The sequence below is a fragment of the Spermophilus citellus genome (genome assembly GCF_964194105.1).
Source record: "Spermophilus citellus genome assembly, chromosome: 18".
Taxonomy (NCBI): Eukaryota; Metazoa; Chordata; class Mammalia; order Rodentia; family Sciuridae; genus Spermophilus; species Spermophilus citellus.
Genome location: NC_138200.1, coordinates 53487334 through 53511724, shown reverse-complemented (window position 1 = coordinate 53511724; position 24391 = coordinate 53487334). Strand labels below are relative to the sequence as shown.

At 38.2% G+C, this 24391-nt stretch overlaps 1 protein-coding gene across 3 annotated transcripts in view; it reads right to left on the bottom strand.

The window, feature by feature from the left end:
- Positions 1–24391, bottom strand: part of TANGO6 (transport and golgi organization 6 homolog) — a 186348-nt gene that overhangs the window by 66101 nt on the left and 95856 nt on the right. For all 3 annotated transcript variants that reach the window (XM_081274396.1, XM_081274397.1, XM_081274398.1), the window contains exon 15: positions 12158–12298. In XM_081274396.1, coding sequence (XP_081130522.1) covers positions 12158–12298 — 141 coding nt within the window. The remainder of the gene's footprint in view (positions 1–12157; positions 12299–24391) is intronic.

The window sequence follows — 24391 nt, the reverse complement described above, 5'->3', positions numbered from 1 at the left end:
ATGCCATTAAGCTCCACCACACCCAGCCCATATGCATTACTACTTTTGGTGGTGTAAAAGTCAGTATGCATTTATAGCTGCCTATATTTACAGCTGCCATCCCCAAACACAATGCTGTTCCTCTCATCAAGAAATATGAGGCTCAAAAAAAAAAAAAAAAAAAGAGAAAAAGAAATATGAGGCTCCTTCCCCTTCCCTGGAACCTGGGTTGGTTTCGTGAATTGGTTTGACAACAGAATGTGGCAAAAGTCATACCAAGCCAGTTCCAGGTTTAGCTCTTAAGAGTCCTGTTCCAGGTTTAGCTCTTAAGAGTCCTGGCAGCTACTACTTGTGTTCTCCAGGAAATCATTCACCATGCTGAAAAGAAGTCTGTTCTAGACTACTGATGATGCATGTCCACACACAGGGACAGAAAAGCTTGTGGAGGAGCAATGAGATGCCCTGTTAAGATCCCAGGTGAATGCAACTTCCTGAGTGATCCAGGCCTACACCTCACACACAAATGAACCACAGCTGAGCCCAGACAACACTATGTGTGATAAAGAGGAGCTCTCCCTGCCAAGCCTTACCCATATTACAGAATTCTCAACAAATTTTGTCTTAAGCCATCAAGTTCTGGGCTTGTGTAGTACACAGAAGAAAACATGTATTATGAAAGAAAAAAGTGTGTAGCTGGGCCTGGTGGCACATGCCTGTAATACCAGTGGCTCAGGAGGTTGAGGCAGGAGAACACAAGTTCAAACCCAGTCTCAAAAAAAAAAAAAAAAAAAAAAAAAAAGGCTGGGGATGTGGCTCAGTGCCCTCTGGATTCAATTCCCGCCCCAAAACCTGTAAATTAAAAATTTTAATCAGAAAATTAAAAGTTAAAATATTTCTGGAAACTACCTAATTAGAATGCCTTTAAGGTATTCCATTATAATATTGTCATATTTTATTATTAATTAATTTATTTATATGTGGTTTATTATTTCTTTCATTCATTCATTCATTCATTCATTCATTCATATGTGGTTCAATGCCAGGCAAGTGCTCTACCACTGAGTCACAACCTCAGCCCCTAATATTGAAGTTTTAAACAAATTTTACTGAGTAAGACTCTCCTCTTCCTCCTTCTCCTTCTTGCTGTGCTAGAGATCTAACCCAGGGACTAGGAGATGCTAGGCAAGTGCTTTACTACTGAATAACAACCTCAGCCTGAGTAAGATACTTCTAAAAGTGATGTACTTCATCATTCTTTGACTAGACTTAAGTTACTTAGAAAAATGTACTTTTTAAAAAAATATTTATTTTTTAGTTTTAGGTGGACACAATATCTTCATTTTATTTTTATGCAGTGCTGAGGATCAAACCCAGTGCCTAACGTGTGCTAGGCGAGCACTCAACCACTTGAGCTACAATCCCAGCCCTAGAAAAATATACTTTTAAAAATGAAATTTCTCCCATTGCAATTTAAAAAAACAAACACAAAAAGGGGACTTAGTCCATTCATTCTGAAAAAACACAATTTTTAAAACACATTTTTCTCTATTTGACAACAGATATTAGTTTAAAAAGCCCTGCCATTTCAGGAAGTAATCTGTTCAAATCTAAACAATTTAAAATACAAACAGTGTTTAATTCAGTAATTTCACTTTGGCAAATATCAGTTCAACAGAAATAAAGGTACCAATACTTTAGCATGTTCTTATATTCAAAGCATACACATCTATTCTATTAGCACATACAGATAAGAATTTATATTGCTATGCTACCTTTCATAGTAAAGAAAACAGAATTCATCCATAGAAGAATGGGTGAATACCTGATGTAAACTGTGGTACATCTGTACCATAAAATATATGTAGCTACTTAAAAAGTTCCCTCTCTCACCTTAATTCCCAGGCCAAGCCAACTGACACTCATCACAGTCTGCCTGACAAATCCAATTACAATTGTGCCTTGGTGTTGAGAGCCACAGCCAAGGGGCCCCAGCAAACTTTCAGACTGCCAGCTGATGATTGGCTCACAGCGGCCCCAGCAACATCTAGCTGATTGGCTCTTCTGCGGTGATGCTCATTGGGCTGTTTCCCCGCCCTTTCAGACTGCCAGCTGATGATTGGCTCACAGCTGGCCCCAGCAACATTTACCTGATTGACTCCTCTGCGGTGACGCTCATTGGGCTGTTTCCCTGCCCTTTCAGACCACGGAGCTGCTCATTGGGGGACTATTTTGGCTCCCCCCATGCGACCCAGCCAATCGGCCTCAAGAGCAGGAGGATTGTGGGAGGTGGAGAGGCTTGTGGTTGGGAGAGAGGCTTGTGGGAAGCCGGTGGTGGCAGTTGGGCTCTGAGGGTTTTTCCTGAGCTGTTTTGTTTGGCTTGTGTGGTTCTAAAAATAAAGTTCGTTTCTTTTGACAAGTGGCTCCTGAATTGTGCCCAGCCAGACTGCGGCACCTTGGTATTTGTGAAGAACTGGTTCTAGGAACCGCCTCCTATACCCAAATCCAGGAAGCTCAAGTACCTTATGATGTGAAGTAGTATTTGCATATAACCTACACATATCCTCTCATATACTTTGAATCATCTCTACATTGCTTATAATACCTAATATCTATATAAATAGTCTTTATTCTTTTTTCCCCCTTAAGGGATAATGACAAAAAAAAGTCTGTATGTTTACTACAGACACATTTAAAAAAAACATTTTCAATCTAAGGTTGGTTGAATTAGCAGATGTGGATACAAGGCTGCGTTCAATTTTCCTTTGTTTTCCAGTCAATTCTGGTCAAAAATTGACTGGAAGAAGGTGGTTGTCAGAGTAGGATCTGTGGCTGAATTTCCTCCTCTCTGGACAGATGATAGGTTTTCTAAAATAAGATTATGGGCTTTATCCTGGAGCTAGATGGGTTGTTCAAGACCTGGATCCTGGATTGCTCATTGCTTGAATAAACTCTGAGGGAGCAAAGCAATTGCTAACAAAAGCAGTTGATATGGAAGAGTTGGCAGAATATTTTACAAGTTTTAAGAGTTAGAAATACATCCTATAGCATCAGAGCCACTCTTTTCCGGGAATATAGAGTAACTTAAGAAAAGACACTTTCTAACCTAGGAGGGTAAGCTGCTTTGCCTCAGGATTCCTGCATTAATTATCTCTGCCATGGCATACTACAATAGAGATATGAGATTTAAATCTTTCCTTAGTCCTCATTCAAAATATTAATTCTTTTTGTAAGAAATATTTTTAAAAGCATTTTTTATACCTTTATTTTATTTATTTATTTTTTGTGGTGCTGAGAATTGAAACCAGGGCCTCACACATGCAAGACAAGCGCTCACCACTGAGCCACAACCCCAGCCCCAATATTTTTAATTAATATAAGATTATGGGCTTTATCCTCGAGCTAGATGGACACAATACTTTCATTTATTTTCACGTAGTGTTGGGGATTGAATCCAGTGCTTCACACATGCTAGGCAAGGACTAACCACTAAGCCACAACCCCAGCCCCTCAAAATATTAATTCTTGATTTTTTTTTTTTTTGTAGACAAACTCTCCAGATGGAGCAACATCACTATCACTTTCTATTTTTGCTCTCATTTTTAGAAGTCTCTGACCTAGCGTAAATGGGAACTTGTCTGAGCTTGCTAATTATAAGACTACGTTATGCCTCTAAAAATAATTTTAAAATGCTGTTCTTTGCATTTCATGATGACACTACCAAACCTCAGTTACTCTTTTAGAGCAGCAACATGTTCTCACTGAGTCATGCATCCATTAGTCCATCCCTTGGTCCCTCTCTCTCTCCATCTACCCACCTTCTCTCTCTCTCTCTCTCTCTCTCTCTCTTTCTTTTTCTTTCTTTCTCCCTCTCTCTTTCTTTCTCTCTCTCTCTTTCTTTCTTTCTCTCTTTCTTTCCCTTCCCCCCTCCCTTTCTTCCTCCCTCCCTCCCTCCCTCCCTCTCTCTCTCTCTCTCTCTCTCTCTCTCTCTTTCTTTCTTTCTTTCTTTACCAGGGATTAAACTCAGGGGCATTTGACCACTGAGCCACATCCCCAGCCCCATTTTGTATTTTATTAGAGACAGGTTCTCACTGAGTTGCTAAGTGCCTCGCCATTGCTGAGGCTATCTTTGAATTTGCAATCCTCCTGCTTCAGCCTCCAGAGCTGCTGGGATTTCAGGCATGTGCCAAGGCGCCTGGCTCCCCCATGTTTGCTGACAGGTTGTGATTATGCTGGAACAAAGATACAGAAATATTTGGAGATGACTGGTCAGGAATAAAAGTTTGTCTGAAGCCATGGAATAATTTTTCTCTGTGAGACATTAACAGTCTCATTCACTGCTGACAAGATGCACATTTCTGGAGGACAATGACTATCCAAAGCCTTAAAAACATGCATATACTTTGACCTAATAATCTCCCTCGTAGGAACAAAATCCTAAGGAAGGAATCAGAGATTCACCAAAGGGAGTTAGTTATATGAGAGAATAATCACACACAGAGAAAGATTAATCTCTTCTCACTATGTAAGAAACTGGAAACAACTGAATTAAATAATAGTATCTACCCAGAAGATCACTAAATACAATTATGGCAAATTCAGGTTCTTGAATAAATACAACCAATAAATATATTTTGGGGAAGCATTTAATTCATATAGAAAAGTACTTATAAGCCTGCCTATAGTCTCAGATACTCAAGAGGCTAAGATTTGAGCCCAGGAGTTTGAGAGTTTGGCAAGACCCTGTCTCAAGAGAATAATACTTATATAAATAACATTAAATTTAAAAATCCAGAAGCAAGCATGGAAAGCTAAACAAAAGGCTAAGTTAGAGCTCAGGGTTAGGGCACATGTATGCACAAGGTTCTAGCTTCACTCTACACACCAAAAAATATCTAAACAAAAATTGGCTACTTTCAAATGGCAATTTTTTTGGTGGGGGGGCGGTACTAGGGATTGAACCCAGGGGTGCTTAACCACTGAGCCACATCTCCAGCCCTTTTTATATTTTATTTTGAGACAGGGTCTTGTTAAGCTCCTTAGGGCCTTGCTAAATTGCTGAGGCTGGCTTTGAATTCACGAACCTCCTGCCTCAGCCTCCTGAGTCACTGGGATTACAGGCATGTATCATCATGCCAGCAAAATGGCAAAATTATAAGTAATAATTGTCTCTTTTATACCTTTAAGTATTTTCCAAATTGTCCAAAATGACTATATATCATTAAATAATTATGGGAGGAAAAAGTTTTGTTAATAGATATTAAAGTTATGACTTTCAAAAAATTGACATTAGGAAGAAAAGAAAGTAAGAGGAAAAAAAGAGTCTGGGCTTCACCTTTAACTCTGGCTATATTAGTATTTCTAAGTTATATTAATATAAGTGTTTGCTGGATTGAACTACACTAATGCTAACCTAGGCTGACTTGGCAAGGAAAATTTCATTTAATCCTATGAATTGTGTTGAAAATTTTTCCTTTTAGGATATGTGAATTCTAATGCTAAGCTACCGACATGGATGAATGCTAAACTCCCAGACTGGTATCCAATTATTCATACCTACAACCTACCTTTTCACCTTAATTTGATCCTATGCTGTGAGGTGAAAATCTCTGGAAATTTATACAAAAGCTATTTTTCAAAAACTGATCTGCTGTGGTGTGATAATGATGAGGAATTGATGTGGCTCTGTGCACACTGCTACATTCAACTGTAGGAACTGCAGAGGAAATGGACAGAAAATACCATTCCTCTCTGTTCCCTACAATACCCTACACAGCCTCTCCGTGGCAGGTCATCTTACCAAGACCATTTATTTGCGCATGAGCTGACTTCTCTAAAATACTAACTCCCAGAAGGAAGACTCTGTGGATTTTTCATGTTCCTCTTTCCAACTCCTGTACCAAACCTGCCATCTAGTAGCCACTACTAAATGTTTTTAAGTACATTGATGCCCTCATCCCCAAGATTAAGAATACAAAAAATAAGTCTATTCAAGATAAAGAATCTTGAGCATTTAAAAGAACAACCAAATAACCCAGGAATTTATATGATTTAGAACTTGACAAAAACAGGAAACTAAAATTAAAATTCAGAGTGTTTGGGTGTTACTATGGGCAGAGATGGAAAAAAATTTTCCATCAAGGACTTCTGACCCAAGCTGGGAAGGAAATGAGACTCACATACAAATAAAAAGCAACTTCAGGGTCTGGGGGTATAGCTCAGTGATAAAATGTGTTTAGCAAGTTTGAGACCCTGGGTTCAATCCCAGCATACACACACAAAAAGACAGTTAAGAAAGAAAGAAAAAGAAAAAAAAAAAAAGCACAACTTCATTTATTGTCTTTCTCTTATCCCTCAGAATGAGAAATAAATCTTTGCAAGGGACATGAAATAGGCCCTAAATATATGGGATAATAAAAACATAATATAGTTCATATTATGGTCCATTAAAGGTAAAAGAAAGACAAAAAAAAAAAAGAGTAAGGAGAATATGTAATCACTTCAAGGGCAGCACAGTTTCTAGTAAGTAGATAACACAAGGCTATCCATTAAATTATGTTAATAAGAGCTTGAGCTTAAATTTTCTCTACCCAACTTCGGTTTCAGAACAACTGGTCTAGTTGAATAAAGAACTGGGTAGTGTTTGTCAATGGTATAGTGCTTGCCTAGCATGTGTGAAGCCATGGATTTTATTACCAGCACTCCCCTCCGCACCACACACAAAATGTGGTAATAAAATTGGTAGAAAATAGATGAAATTAGCCATGTGAAGAAGCTCCTACATGCAAAAGGATTTGTAAATGTATTACAGAAATGAATAAATAATTGTTTTCTGAATGAATAAATAATTCTGCCATTCTGAAAGGCAACTTAGGATGTGATATAGGCTAGAATTTAGTCAGGGCCACAGGATGGCATAGGTTAAGTACAAATCAGGGCATGCCATTCATACAATGACACCTCATAGAGTTTATATAGCTGTGAACAACCAGCATAACTGTGGGGCTGCCCTAAATTTAACTAACACATCAGAGTGATATTATAAAGCAGAAATAGAATGGCCCACAAGGGCTCTAGATCAAGGTATCCTATTGACATTTTGGGCAGGATCATTTGTTGTTGTGGAGCATTATATTATGCATTGTAGGGCTGGGGATATGGCTCAAGTGGTAGCGCGCTCGCCTGGCATGTGTGCGGCCCGGGTTTGATCCTCAGCACCACATACAAAGATGTTGTGTCCACCGAAAACTAAAAAAAAAAAAAAATTAAAAAAAAAAAATATATATATATTATGCATTGTAGAATATTTAATAGCATCCTGGGTTTCTACCCACTGAATGCCAATCACAACCCCCATATGCACACCAGTTATAACAATCAAAAATGTCTCCAGACACTTACAAATGTCCCTGGGGAGCAAATTTTCTCTACCCAACTTCGGTTTCAGAGCAACTGGTCTAGTTGAATAAGGAACTGGGTAGTGTTTGTCAAACTCCGCAGAAGAAAGAGCAGATATTGCATCAGGCAGATATGAGAAAGGAGTGTAGAGCACAATAGAGCAGATTAATTCTCTAGGCAATCTTGCAAGGAAATAACCCCTACAGATATATCTAATCCTTTTGCTTTAATTCCATTTGCCAAGTAATTACCAGTTCAATATCTTAGGCACAGTACATTATATTTTTAAAGAGGTTTTAAAAAAATGCAATGGTGTATAACAGTCCACAGGTTATTGTCAACATCGACATTGGACCATGTAAGAGGAAACAGATGGAAAAACATTTGGAATGTAACAATGTGTTAAGATTAAATTTCTAGAATTACAGAAACACACACACACACACACACACACACACACACACACACACACACACACCCCATAGTTTCTTAAATAAAAAAGACTAAACCAAAATCCCACCACACGTTTTCTACATTGAAAAGGGGAGTGAAAAATATACAGATTCATACTTATATAATCGTGGTTTAGGAAAACCTGCCTATATGAAAAAGAAACCACACAGGAAAAGACAGATTTACCTACATCAAAATAAAAAACTTCTGTGTTTCAAAAAGAAAATGAAACAGAAAACATATGAGTAAAAGTAAAAGACAACAAATTGAAGCAGAAAATATTTACAATATAAACACCAATGGTTCAAGATCTTTAAATATGTAGGCTTTTGTAACTGAAACTATAAAATCAATACCCCAGTGGAAAAAATAAGGACAAAGGACATGAACATGTAATTCACACATATGCTCAAACTCCCTCCACACACAAAAGCTTAGCTCTTAAATACATGAAAAATATTTAATCTTGTCCACTAAATAGATGGGAATAAAAAGGGCTGGGGATGTGGCTCAAGTGGTAGCGCGCTCGCCTGGCATGCGTGCGGCCCGGGTTCGATTCTCAGCACCACATACAAACAAAAGATGTTGTGTCCGCCAATAACTAAAAAAAAATAAATATTAAAATTCTCTCTCTTTCTCTCTCTCACTCTCTCTTAAAAAAATAGATGGGAATAAAAACAAGATAGCATTTCTTTTCTTTTTTTTTGCAGGGGTTTGGGGATGCTACTGGGGATTGAACTCAGGGGCACTAAACTACTGAGCCACATCTCAGCCCTATTTTGTATTTTATTTAGAGACAAAATCTCACTGAGTTGCTTAGTGCCTCACTTTTGCTGAGGTTGGCTTTGACCTTGTGATCCTCCTGTCTCAGCTTCTTGAGCCAATGGGATAATAGGCCTGTGCCACTGTGCTCAGCTAGCATTTCTTTATATATCTGCTTGATAAATATTTATAAAAATCATAATACCTAGAATATATGGTGTTCATAAGAGTGTAGACAAACTTTCTGAAACATTGATATAAACTAGTACAATCTTTCTGGAAGATAATTTAGCAATAAATATGCTTTTAATGAACAGTGTGTGTGTGTGTGTGTGTGTGTGTGTGTGTGTGTGTATGTGAGAGAGACAGAGAGAGAGAGAGAGATATTGATTGATTGATTGATTGATTTTGGGGAGGGGGAGAGATAGGGGGAGGAGAGGGGGAGGAGGATAGGAGGCAACAGGAAATATAGCACACAGCATGGCCCACAAAGTACTCCTGGTCCAAAATTTGACCCAAGTCTATCCAAGTATCTGGAATTCTCAGTTTACTGAGAACATGGAGATTTAGTGCCATTAAAATGAAGTTCAAGAATATGAAAATAAATAGATGATGATAAAAAGTCAGAAGAGTGCTTACCTCTAGGCCAAGTACAGAATAGAAGAGGACAAAAGGAAATTTTATGGATTACTAGTAGCTTCTAATCTTGTAAATATGTAAATAACCATAAAGTTACACTTTTTTTTGTTGTTGTTGTTGGTACTAGAGATTAAACTCAGGGGTGTTCCTCAACTGAGTTATATCCCCAGCCCTTTTTATATTTTATTTTGAGATGGGGTCTCGCTAATTTGCCCAGGCTGGCCTTGAACTTTCTTTATCTTTCCTCCAAAGTAGTTGGAATTACAGGTGTGTGCTACTGTACTTGGTAAAGCTCTCTCTTAAAATTGGCATACTTTATTTATTTTTGATTTTTGGTGCCAGGGATTGAACTCAGTGGACTGCAACCCCTCAGTCACATCCCCAGCCCTTTTTAGTATTTTATCCAGAGACAGGGTCTCACTGAGGTGCTTAGGGCCTCACTGAATTGCAGAGGCTAGCTTTGAACTCTCAATCCTCCTGCCTCAGCCTCCTGAGCCGCTGGGATTAAGGTATTAGTATACTTTATAAGTTTTACTGTGCATATACAAAGCCTCAGGTTTTAGAAACAGAAAGTAAAAATTCTTCTGCCACTTTTCCAATATCACCTAGTGTAACAAGACAAGCGAGTGTGGCTAGAAGATTAGCAGAGATGCCAAGAGGAAGCCGTAGTATATTACACCTCAGCTCCTACCCGTGGGTCTTGATCTTTCCGAAACTCCCATGGCTGCAAACCAGGAAGCGGGGAGGGAGAGCAAAGCCCAGAAGATACAACCAGAGTTCTTATTAGGAAAGCCTTACAAAGTGACTCTTCACAAGGATTTCTAGAACATCAGCCAACTAAGAACACTGGCTATGTTGGAAAAATGGGCTTTAACATCACCTAAAGAATTTAATAAGTCAGCCGATGTGGTGTCGCACACCAGTAATCCCAGTAACTTGGGAGGCTGAGGCAGGTGGATCACAAGTTCAAGGCTAGTCCCAAGTATTTTAGCGAGACCCTGTCTCAAAATAAAAAAACATAAAAAGGGCTAGGGAGGGGCTTCATGGTTAAACACCTCTGAGTTCAATCCTTGGTATCCCTCCCGCAACAAAAAAGAAAAAAAGAATATTACAATTCATCTATGTAAGTTGATACAGGTTGACTATCCCTTATCTGAAGTGCTTGGAATCAAAGTGTTTTGGATTTTGGAATATTTGAACACACATAATGAGATATTTTGGAGACGGACCACAAATCCAAACACAGAATTCATTTATGTTTCATATACACCTTTTATACACATGGCCCTAAGGTAATTTTTTACAATATTTAAAATTTTTTTTGCATTAAACAAAGTTTCATGGTATGCAATTTTCTATTTGTGGCTCATATCAAGTGCTCAAAAAGATTCAGATTTTGGATTTCAGATTTTCAGATTAGGGATGCTCTGCCAATAATGTGAATCAGACACTAGCAGCTAAAGCTAAGGCTATGTTTAAAGCTGGATACTTGGAAGGGTAAGCTACAAAAAGATGAGAACTTGCAGAATTGGTAAAATTTGCTTTGAAATGCCAAAAGACTGTTTTGGAAATTGAGCTGATTATAAGAGTATATAAAGAGGAGTAAGGCCTCTTTGCCATGAATGCTGAAGCACAGCCCCTTCATCCCCACCTCCACTTTCACCCCCAGAGATAACCTGGATTGCTCAGTGCAGACTGAGAAATGTGCATTTTCAGTGTTTACCATCCCAACATAGAGGTTTACCAGAGGTTACAGAGAAAATACGTGTTATATTAATGTTGTCTATGTGTGGTTTACAGTCCTTCATTCTAGCAAACGCAACAGCACATATGAATAGAAATCAGAGGTTACACTGGATCTTGTGATATTGTAAGCTTAATATTCATACCACTATGAAAGAACAATTTCTTATAATAGTATACTTACTTGTCTGGTATGTTTCAAGCCCAAATTCAGGACTAAGATGAACTTATAAAGTTCTCATTTCTTTGAAGAGCAGAAAAAAAAAATATTTTTACTTTTTTTGGGGTGGTGGTGCTAGGAATTGAACCCAGGGCCTCATACTTGGACTTGCTAGGCTAGAAAAAATACCTTTAAAATTTTTAACTGATAAATAAAAATTGTACATACTTATGGGATAAAATTTTATTTTCAAATTTCATTCTCATGAAAGTCTTATTTCACTGATGAAAGGATTTAACTGGCTGGAATTCTAGGTTGTATCTTTAACCAAAACAGGCATCCATAAATCAGGAAAATTAAGGGCTATGTCCATACAAATAGTGTGTGGCTATGTGGAATTTAATGAATTCTTTGCAATATGGTAAATAAAGAATTCAATGTGATCTCTTGATTTAAGTGGCCAGTGTGGCATTGTTTTTAAGCCAAAATATTAATAATGGCTATCTTTCATAACACAATCTGATACACAGCATGGAAGGTAAGAATACAATCCCCAAACAGAAAATAATTCTCAAAATTCAACATGGTGGTTATCTGGGTAAAATGGATTCTGTCATACATTCTGGCTCTCAATGGTCTGATTGGTTTGCCTTACTGTAAGGCTACTAGTGTTTACACAGGGTGGCAGTCAATGGTTAAGTCTATAGAAACAGGTTAAAAACTACCTCTTTCAATTCTATGTTATATAGGCCAGTTGTCAATATATAAAGTCTCCTACTGGCTTATGGAGAAGTTCATCTTAATTTAATCTCTGTCTTCAGAATGAACAATTATTTTCTTTCACCTTGCTCCCCAGTATACCACTTTCTAGCTCAAAATGGACATTCAATAAATAGTAGGGAATTAGTTCATCTCAGCCTCCAATCTGCCCTCACCTACTAATACAACAAACCTTCTAGGACACAGTCTTTGGTTCAAAGCCACACTTCTCCACCATGTTCCAGAGGATAGAAGAAGAAAACTCACCTAATGCCCTGACAATTCGCATCAGGACTTCCCCAACTTTCATTCTGGTTTCTGGTGTGTATTTCTCTTTGCCGCTGTCATAATGAGCCAGGAGATCAACCAAAATTTTCTCAGGGTACACATCTGAGAGCAGGGCAACTCCTGGGGTTTGAAACAAAAAGAAAACAGTTTATTATTATTTAGGATTGAAAGGCAAATAAACCCAGACATCCAGTGATGAGATGCAGGTACATTTAAACCCACCTACTACAAAGGGCTGTCCTTTATTTGGAGAGACAACAAGGGATGACTCTGGGAATTCAGACTCCTAGATTCATCTCATCCCAGCCCAGTCTCGAAGGTTCCTCTCTCAGTATGGACATTCTGTGTTCTATGGGTTACAGACTCCTGAAGCAGAGGCTAAAGGACTACGTATCACACAGGGATGCAGCAGCAGGAGACCACTAGGGATCTCCCCAATTCTGAGGCTCTAAGGTTGGATGACTTGTACTATCACTGATAACGTATCAGTCTAAAGCCTAGAGTGCTTCCTGTCTTTGCTATAGTTTTCCATTTCAGTGTAATTTCTCTCTGTCAATGATGAGAGCAATTTCCACAAGGAAACTTTCAGAGCATTCAAGCTGAGTTCCCTGATGAACAGAAACAGGAAAGATACTGCCCTTGAGTCCCCCTTCCTAGGATCCCTTCTCCTATCCCTGCCAGGGCTTGCTCAGTGTATAACCTCCAACAGTGCTATCATATCTGAGCCCAGCCCCATACTGAGCAAGCTCTGCAGGGATGGAATAAGGGAGCTATAACCTCAGGCAGGACCAAAATAAAGCCCCTTGTCTTCAGACTATAGAAAAACAAACTCTACTACTGGCGGGTGGGGGGGGGGAAGCTTTCATCCCTCTAAAGAACAGTGAGAAAAAAAATAGGAAATAGAAATTTCACAATAAAAATATATCTAGGATGAGAATGCTTCTCACCACTTCTGCCTCAATCACTTTCATCCCTAGTGTCTAGTCTGGATTTTCTCAATAATCCCTTAATTGGTCTCCCCTGTATCTACCCTTTTCCCTCATTGCAGTTGGAACAATTTGATTTAAGACACAAGAGGAGCCCTTAATCTTCTGCCCAAATCCCACAATGGTTTTCTTCTCCCCAACACAGAGCAGCTCCCCATCCCCCCACTGCCTTGGTTCTCTCTCCAACCCCCTCTTTGACCCTACTCTCCCCTCCTGCACACTGTTCTCAGCTCTGGCTGACATGCTTTTCTTCAAGGAGACCAAGCTGCCCCTGGCTCAGACCCCAACCCTGCTGCTCCATCTCCAGGAAGCCTCACAGCTGCTCCTGAACTCCTATCATTTCTCTGTGCACATATCATATCTACCAAATACAAAGTGGCAGCCTCCTTTACCTGCCACTCTTTATCCCTCTCACCCTGCTTCATTTTCTTCTTGGCACATAATATTACCTGACAGGTCATATATTTCCTTATTTATTGTCTGCTCTCCTCCCCAGAATGTGAACTCTATAAAAGTCAAGGGATTTTGTTTTGTTTCCTGCTGTGTCCCCTATGCCTACTAGAGTGCCAACACACAGCAGGTGCTCAATAACCATTTGTTAAAGAGTCAATGAATGAATGGATGAGTAAAAGGGGCTCAAAGACACAGTTGATACAAATTTGAGGGATTTAAAAAGAGAGGATGATAAGGGAGTAATAAATGTTTGAGAAATCCATAATTAATTTTCATCTGACTTTACCATTCCCCAGTTTAAACTGATAATCTCACAACAACATTTTCTAAAGTATGGTTGTGATTGCATTCTTTTATATAAATCATGGCTCTCTCTCTTCACCCCCCCCCCCCACATCTGGAGGGCCATGAAGGCAGTGCACCTGCTGAGGATTGCACCTGTCCGATCATCCTCTTTTCTGTCCTCCCAACCCCTACCTTTGTTTTGCTTCCAAAGAACCAGGGAAGCCTCTGCACATGGCCCTAAGCTACGCCTTCCTGCATGTGGGCTCCAATTTTACACAAGGGGTACCCGGCTCTTAAGGGAGTTTCAGGCTGTGGCCAAACTTGAAATACATAGCTCCCTGTTGGTAATATGTGACACTAGCTGTAGTTCACTCTATTCATAAAGTGATAGAGAAGTCCTTGCAGGTTTAAGGAGGAGTTAGGAAACATTCTAGCATAGGAAAACAATCTGTGACTTAAAAGAAAGTGAGGAAGAGAAAGGAAATAACTTCTAAGTCCTAAAAGAGCCCCCAAAGAAAAATGAATTGGTAGGTGGTAACTTCAATTCTGGCACTGATGTATTACAAGGACTAGTGTATAGAGATCATGAATGTAGCTATTATAACCACTTTTTCATTAGAAGTTCTCAACTCAGAGATATGCTGGATCTGTTTCCTTTTAAGAATGTAGTCTGAACTTTGTAATGGAAAACAGTGGGAAAATGGAATTTGCTGTATAAAACTTTGATCTATATCCAGCTTTTCTGAAACTCATTTATTATTAAAGTCCTCCCACTGTTGTTTATTCCTATATTCTCTCATTAGTCATTGACACAAAACAGTTATTTAGTTCTATGCACATATCATCCTGGTCAAATTAGCCCTTCTGTCCTCTCTGCAGTGGACAGATATGTGGCTGTGCACAGCCTCTACTTTCTTCTGGCAATCAGACCCTGGTGTTTCTTTGAAAACATATGGCTCTTCTCCTCTCAGTTTGCTTGGTTTCAGTGGGCTAACTACTCACTTTTTCTTCCTCCCTCCCCACACTGGTGAATTATGATATTCTATGCCACCCCAACCTTGATGATTGGTTCAGGAATGGCCAAATAAGACTTGAGCCTGGAACCCCTTTGAAAAAACTCTAGGAGAGGGGCTGGGGTTGTGGCTCAGTGGTAGAGTGCTCACCTAGCATGCATGAGGCACTGGTTCAATCCTTAGCACCAAATAAAAATAAAATAAAATAAAGAGGGGCTGGGGATGTGGCTCAAGCGGTAGCGCGCTCGCCTGGTGTGCGTGCGGCCCGGGTTCGATCCTCAGCACCACATACAAACAAAGATGTTGTGTCTGCCGATAAAATAAATATTAAAATTCTCTCTCTCTCTCCCTCTCTCATAAAAACAAACAAACAAACAAACAAAAAAATAAAATAAAGATATTGTGTTCACCTAAAACTAAAAAATAATAAAAGAAAAAGAAAGGAGAGACAAGCTTCCTTCACCACACCCCCGCTGACATTATTAACCTGCAGTTGTCAGTGACTACCAGGTGGAGGAAGCCCACCAAGAATGACTCCATCACAGAAAGTCAAGCCATGAGAGGGAGGGAGAAGGCAAGCTTTGGGCACTGGGATCCAACTATATTTTTACCCACTAGACTTTTTTTTTATATATATATGCTTTTATTGTCCCCCCCCAAAAGGAATTCCAATATACTCCTCTTGCATTTTTTTTTTTTTTTACAATGGTAACCTTTAAACTCTACCAAGGAGCTATAAGTCTTCCCATTCTTATATAAAGATTGGCAATGGCAAAGCACAGTTTCCCTGTTTCCCACAGTCCTGGGTATGTCAGCCATTGTTTTTCTTCCTGCTGCCTGCTCCACAGACTGCTGCCAAATGGCTCTCTGACTGCTGAGTTTTACCTTCTAGGATACGGTTGCTACCTAAAAGTTTATGACTCCTTGGAGGATAAGAGCAGTTCCTGTCTTACTCACAAGCGAAAAGAATCATATATGATGGTTAAGACCAAATGACAATGACAGAGAGGAGACTTTTTGTGGTTGTTTTTGTTTCTTATTAGAAGGATTTTCTAACATTGGCATGCTGAGGTCACTGTCATAACCTTCACATGACACTTGATCCCTCACACTTGATAATTCCTTTGTAATCTGAAAATGGGGTAACTTCTGGGTCAGCACAGGCTTCAAGAAAACATGACACATCAATCCCTTTGACAATAAGAACCAAAAGATCATGTGAGAGATACCTCTCCCTGCTCTGATCACAGAAAAATTACTTTGCATTTCAGGATGTGTATAACAGATAAGATATACAAAAGGCAAAGGTGAACCCAAACTGACAAGAGTTTATGAAAGCTCTCTAATCCATGTTTTGGGGGAACTGCATAGTACAGAGGTGAACTAACTCAACTAAAAAAATATTACTGAAAGTGCTTCTTATAATAAAACAGAAACAGTTAACTTTGCAAAATAACGAGCCCCCTGCCAGCCAAAGACTTTCATTACAAAACTAAAAATGTATTTTTTTTTGTCTTTTTTTTGAACTGGGTGGTTGAACCGGGGCTTTGCGAATGCAAGGCAGACACTTTGCCACTGAGCTCATCTCAACCCATAGAAATGTATTTATTTATTTATTTTTGTGGTGCTAGGGATTGAACCCAGGGCCTTGTGCATGCAAAGTAAGCATTCTACCAACTAAGCTGTATCCCCAGCCTCTAGAAATGTATTTTTGATGGGAACAAAGTAGAAGTCCTTTATCAATAGAAGGAGTTTAGGTACAATCTCACTTGATATAGTGCTCTTACATTATAGGAAAGATGGTCTAATTCTAAATATTTCTGCTGACTGGCTCTATCAAGGAACCTGCTAAGCCATCTCTACTTTGAAACTAACCTTCATCATTTTTCCTGGACAGATAACTTCCTAAAATACCCACTCAAACTGGAAAACTACCTATGCACTTGAACCTATTAAGTATTTTTGCCAACAAACCATAAGAAACATAAAATGTCATGTATTATGTGATTCTTTTTACATGAAATGACCAGATTAGGCAAAACTATATAGAGAGTAAATAGATTTAGTGGTTATGTAGGGCTGTAGGAGTTGGGAAGAAATGAGGAGCAACTGCTAATGGATATGAAGTTTCTTTGGGGGATGATAAAGAAATTCCAAAATTGACTGTCAAAATGGTTACACATTCTGTGAATATACTAAAACCCACTGAACTTTACACTTTAAATGAATGAACTGTATAGCATGTGAATTATGTCTCAAAAAGTTGTAATATACATGTACTGAAACATCACATGGTACCCCATAAATCTGTACTCTTATGTTTTTTGTTTTCGTGGTACTGGGGGACTAAATCCAGGGTTTGGCAAACACCAGGCAAATGCTCTGCCACTGAGCTACATCCTTAGCCCACAATCTTATGTTTTTATTTATCAGTTAAAAATAATAAATTTAAACTTTTGGGTTATTATAAAAATGATATTAAGGTCATATCTCACTCTTGAGAAGGTCCACATTCTTCCTGGAATTTGTATCTATCTTCTAAATAAATCTATCTTTTGAAAAAAGAAAAAATGATAAGAAAATATTTCATATCTACTCTTTTAAAAGGCTTTTGGATAGTAGAAAGTGGGATAAAAGAGCATATCTTAAATGTAAAGGGAAATCCACCAGTAAGGGCATAGTATCATCTTCCTTTGGTATCCAAATTTGCTTTGGTTATCCTTGCAGCATAAGAATAGCAAAAGGGAGAAAATGACTTGATATTTACGAGCTAAATGGGAAAACCAACAAACATTTCACATTTTACTGTCTTGCATTAATATTTAAAAAAGCAATATTATGTTTAAAAAATATAACTTCTGTGGTAACCAGAAATTCTACTCTAAGAATAATTTATTCTAATAGATTCACTAGCACAAGTAGAAAATTGTACATAAAATCTCCACTGTAACACTATTTGTAACAGAGATGGCACAAAACAAATTAAATGCTCATTAATGGAGAACTGATTAAATTATGGCTATTCATACAATGGAATATAATGCACACATTACCCCTTCCCCAAAAGCAGTTTTTGAAGAAATTATGGAATGAATTCTAAGATACAGTATTAAGTGAAAAGTAAGGTGCAGAACAGTGTGCCCAGAATTCAACTGTATTTGTGTACAAAGGAGAAATACATACTCATCAAAGATTTCTGGAATGACATACAAGAAACTAATGACACATATTGTTTCTAGGAAGGGTAACAGGGTGACTAGGAAAAAATTTGCAACCAAATGTGGCAGAATTACCACAAACATTTATACTTCTTCCTCCTGAAATTCCATTAAAGTGACAATTAAAGAGTGAAAAAGGAATAAGCCCACAAATAAGGAAAAAGAACAGGACAGGTGTGAAAGTCTGGAGTGTGGAAAAAAGAGAACAAAGATGGTATAAAATAATCCTTGGAAAAATTTAGCAGTAAGTACATGGAAAACTAAAGGAATGTACAAGAAAGACTCATCATTGGGCTGGGGATGTGGCTCAAGCGGTAGCGTGGCCCGGGTTCAATCCTCAGCACCACATACAAACAAAGATGTTGTGTCTGCCAAAAAAAAAAAAAAAAAAAAAAAAAAAAAAAATATATATATATATATATATATATATATATATATATTAAAAAATATCTCTCTCTCCCCTCTCTCTCTCTCTAAAAAAAAAAAAAAAGACTGATCACTGCAGTAGGCCTGCTTGTCATTACTATACATACCCATAGTTAGCAGCGAGCACTGCCCAATTATTTAGCCAAATATTTAGAGGGGAAAACATTAGCAGGGCTCTGAGTGTGTGTGCCTATGTTTGTGCACTAAGTCTGCAGCTAATGCAGAAAATGACTAAATAATGTCCAAAAATTTAAATCAAAAGAGATCTGTAGGAGCATTTTATTTAAAAATAAGGAGGTAATTAGTAGAAGAAACTACTTTTAAAGGATAGAGAAGTGAACATGGTCATCTCTAGGGCTTAGAAATTGGGGTAGAAGTAAGAAACAGGGCATCAGATAAAAATATTTTATTAAGGTTTGTTCAAAGTAATTAATAAAATAAGTTTATCTTAAAAACTAGCAAGATAAGAAAATACATATTAATTTGCAGAGGAAGCTCTAGTTCGAAAAGGACAATGAGTGACAGTCAAGAGAAGTGGTCAGACACAAAGAAATTTTCCTTCTGATTATGAAAAGATAATAACCAATCTGTGTTGTCCTCTCTTGCAGCTCTAAGTCACAAAAACAAGAAAGGTAGAACTCCAAAGGGAAGGAAAACACTACTCAGTACTAGAATCCTGTTATATTTGAGAACTCTTATTATGATGGAAACTAATAGTAATGCCAGCACTGAGAATCCAGGAAGTTACACAAACTGGGGGAGTTGGTTGTTAGATCAAGGAAGTATGGGAAACTCAATAGCTGGGCTGTCTTTGTAATTAAGAATAAATGACAACATCTAGAATACCAATTTGATGTTTAGTTTCTTTAAAGCTCCAAAGCTGTGTTAACTGTGGATAGGTCCCAACAAATTTATAAAGATTCAGGATGAGTGTGTGTTACTCAGGCCTGAGGAAAAAAACAGTTATAATAATAAGCTATGAAGCCTAACAGCTGAAGATCTGTAAGAACCGTACCTAGTGTCTATCTCTAAATAAGAATCCAAATAACATTGTTTTCTAATTCCCATTTTGGAGCGAAAAAATGAGTGAATAACCTGTTTATTCATAGTTAGCCAAACTTACTGGAAGCCATTTGGATCATGAAATATTTATTTTTTAAACAAAGAGACTTTTTTTTTTTTTAACATTTAATTTTTAGGTGTAGATGGACACAACACAATGCCTTTATTTTTTGTGGTGCTGAGAGGATCGAACCCAGGTCCCACCCGTGCTAGGTGAGCGCTCTACTGCTGAGCCACAATCCCAGCCTGAGGATCATGAAATATTATTAAAAAGTAAGCCTAGGGCTGGGGATGTGGCTCAAGCGGTAGTGTGCTCGCCTGGCATGCATGCGGCCCGGGTTCGATCCTCAGCACCACATACCAACAAAGATGTTGTGTCCGCCGATAACTAAAAAATAAATATTAAAAAAACAATTCTCTCTTTCTCTCTCTCCCTCTCTCTTTTTAAAAAAAAAAAAAAAAAAAAAAAAAAAAAAAGTAAGCCTAACAACAAAGACTAACACACTGAGTGACTTCAATATGCCAGGTGTTGTCTCAGCACTCATGCCTTTAGTGCTCAACAATTCTTTGAAGAAGCTATAATTATTGCTGTTGTTATTATTATAATAATTATTTGTGGTACTAGGAATTGAACCCAGGGACATTCTACCACTGGGCTACATCCCCAGTTCTTATTCTTTATTTTGAGACATGGTCTTGCTAAGTTGCTGGCCTGGGACTTGTGATCATCCTGCCTCAGCCTCCTGAGTCACTGGGATTACAGGAATGTGCCACTGCACCCAGCTCGAAGTAGGTGCTATTAGTACTCCTAATTTTACTGAGGGAGAAGCTGAGGAATAGAGAATTGAGAAAGTTACAAAAATAGTACTAACTTCACAAAATCCTAACTCAAAAGATAGCAAACCTTACATTTTCAAGTATATATAAGATTAGCCTTGCCAGGCATGTACATACCTGTAACCTCAGGGACTTGGGAGGATGAGGCAGGAGCATCACAAGTTCAAAGCCAGCCTCAGCAACTTAGCAAGGCCCTAAGTAATTTAGCAAAACTCTGTCCCAAAATAAAAATAAAAAGGATTGGGGATGTAGATGTAGCTTACTGGTTAAACATCACCTGGGTTGCATCTTCAGTACAGAAAAAAAAAATTAGCATTACTCTATAAAATGTGTTTTCCATCAGATTCCAAGGTTGGTGTAAGGAGAAGGACCCACCACTTTGCATCCCACATGAACTTATCAACTGGGTCTAGCTGGGCTTCTTAGGGGCTGCTTTGTTCCTAGTTGGTATCTTTATTTAGCAAGTGAAAAGGGAGGTAGTAATGTTAATGAAACTCATGAATGATTCTAATTTGAGATGCTGCCAACATTAGTGATGACAGAAAAGCCATACAAAAGGGAACTGGAAAATTAAGATTTTAACGAGTTTCAGTTTTTTATCCAGTGACTCAAACATCTCCACTCTGCAACACCTTATAGGCTACTGCAAACCCCTAAACCTCTTATTCTGATTCCAAATAAATAAAATATAATCTGAAACAGCACTAAAAACGTACAGTCCACCTTATCAGAGTTGCCTCTATCCAATATTTACAGATGATTCCAGAAGGGAAAGAGGAAGCAGAAGTTAGGAAAATTGTGTCAAGAAGATCATGATGATCAAAGGTACTGATGTATAAGATCAAAGCTGCCCCAACATTGACTGAAAGCAAATAAAAGGAAGGAAAGTAGGAAGGAAAGAAAGGAAGGAAAATAATAATTAGTATTACTATGAAAGTAATTACTGCTCTATACATTCAGAGTAACTTACATTTCAGTGTATCTTAGTTAAGAAAGAAGCAAGACATCAATTCATTAAATCCATGAATGTAGCTTTCAAAGAGTAAAAAGGCTATCATCATTCTCTTTGTGCTATCAAAAGAATTACTGGTAAAAAGAAAAGAGGAGCTTCTGAGAGCCAAGAAAACTTTCAGCTGATTCATTCTTTTAGCTGAGTCTAGGTAAGAAAATAAAACACTTTACATTTCTTGAAACCCTGAGATGGGAAGACCTGGTAGGGAGGGATCACCTGAGCTTCAGGTTCATTAGTTCCTAGGTTTTCTACTGGCATTTCACCTACAGAGAGAAGCTGCTGAGTCAGCAAAACTGACTGATGCATCAGGTTCTCCCCAATTAAGAGGAAGTCAAAGACTTCCAAGGGAAGTAGTCACTTGGTTAATTCTGGCAAGGTAGGGCTGATCTTTCACATCCACCAGTGCCCTAAGTAACAGTTGGTGGACTAAGAGACTTGTTCAGTGCCTGGGTATCAGCCAGTGACAGAGGCAAGACAGAAGCTCTTCCTAAATTCTCTTTTTTCCCTTAATTAAGCCTAGCAGATGCCTGATGAGATGATTAGGCAAGTCTCTGCCATGGGCGCTCCAGGCTAGTACTGGCTTAGAGAAAGTGATCATTTTGAAATCAGCAATCATGACTTGTAGGGCTTAAAACTACAGTGTCATACAGAAACCAAAAAGATCTGTAAAACTTCTCCAAAGGGCCCCTTCTCTAACTTCTCCAAAGGGCCCCTTCTCTCCTGAACAATGCACATATACACTGAACACTGCCTATCATTTCAGGGCGTTATCAGGCCTAGGCTCCACAGGAAGTTATCCTGACTTTCACCCCCTTAGGTCCAAATCCTTTACTAAGCAGTGAATTATAATGGGACACCTATAAATAGAGGGGAAAGGAGAGCCTTTAAAAGCTAACTTTGCAGGGATGGGGGGGTGGGGGTGTTGTGGATCAGTAGTAGAGTGCTTACCTAGCATGTGTAAGGCACTGGATTTAATCCTCAGCACCACATAAATAAATAAAGTTATAAAAAATACATATTTTTAAAAAAGTTAATTTTGCGGGGCTGGGGTTGTGGCTCAGTGGTAGAGTGCTTCTCTAGCATGTGTGAGGCAGTGGCTCTGATTCTTAGCACCATAAATAAATAAATAAAATAAACGTCATCAACAACTAAAAAATAAATAAATTAAAAACTAACTTTGCTTCTATAATCTAAAGAAGTAGACATTGTTTTTCCTGATGAAATAAATAATACATGGTCACTGTAAAAATTCAAATATCACAGAGGTGTATAAAGTAACATAAAATCATCTGGGGAGATACAAGAGGCTCAGGGAATAAAGGTAAAGGAGAAGATTACTTTTTAGGATAATAAAAATGTCCTGAAATTAATAGTAGTGGTGGATGCACAATTCTCTGAATAAACTAAAATCTATGGTGTTATATATTTTTGGTTTTTGACTGGGGATTGAACCCAGAGGCAAGTCATCACTAAGCTACATATCACTTTTTATTTTTATTTTGAGACAGAGTCTTGCTAAATTGCTGAGGCTAGCCTCAAACTTGTGATCCTCCAGCCTCAGCCTTCCTAGTTGCTGCGATTACAGGTGTGCACCACTGTACCAAGATGAATCATACACTTTTTTATTTATAAGTTTATTTTTAGTTGTTGTTAGACCTTTATTTTACTTATTTATATGTGGTTCTAAGAATCAAACCCAGAGCCTCACACATGCTAGGCGAGCGCTCTACCACTGAGCTACTACTTCAGTCCTGAAGTAGTATATTGTGCTCGGCACAATGGCACAGGCCTATAATCCCAGTGGCTCGGGAGGCTGAGACAGGAGGATTTCGAGTTCAAAGCCAGCCTCAGCAAAAGTGAGACACTAAGCAACTCAGTGAGACCCTGTCTCTAAATAAAATACAAAATAGGACTGGGGATGTGGCTCATTGGTCCAATGCCCCTGAATTCAATCCCCAGTATCCCCCATCTCCAAAAAAAAAAAAAAAAAAAAAAGAGTACATTGTAGCATACCTATAATCCTTGCTACTTTGGAGGCTGAGGCAGGAAGGATTTCAAATTCAAGGCCAGGTTGAGCAATTTAGAGAGATCTTGTCTCAAAATAAAATTAAATTTAAAAAGAACTGGAGAGGGCTGGGGCTGGGGCTCAGCGGTAGGACATTTGCCTGGCATGTGTGAGGCCTGGGTTCGATTCTCAGAACCACATATAAATAAATAAAGGTTTATCAACAATTAAAAAAAATTAAAAAAAAAAAAAAGAACTGGAGATATAGCTTAGCAGTTGAGTACTTAGCTAGCATAAAAAGCCCCTGGATTCAATTCCCTGTGCTGGAAAACTAAAAAGAGTATATTGCATGGTATATGCATCAGATCTCAACAAAGCTTTTTTTTAAAAAAACAAACAAACAAAAAAAAAAAACCACATGGACACCAGATGTGATGGCACATCTGTGATCCCAGTGACTGGGGAGGCTGAAGCAGGAGGATCACAAGTTCAAGGTCACACTCAGCAACTTAAGTGAGATCCTGTCTCAAAATGAAAAATGAAAAAAGCTAGGAATGTAGCTCAGTGGTAAAGCGCCTCTGAATTCAATCCCCAGTACCAAAATAAATAAATCACCTGAGGAAATGTAAAGCAAAATTGCATTAAGATTTCATCTCACTTCAGTTAGAATGGCAATCATCAAGAATTCAAATAATAATATTTGTAAAAATATATCAAAAGATTCTACTGTCATGTATAACTAAAAAAAAAAAAACATTAAAAAAACCCCAACAAATTAAAAAGTCCAAATGATAAATGCTGGTGTGTGTGTGGGGGAATACTTACACACTTTTGATGGAACTGTAAATTACCACAACCACTATGGAAATAAATATGAGGTTTCTTCAAAACACTAGGAATGGAACTGCCATATAAC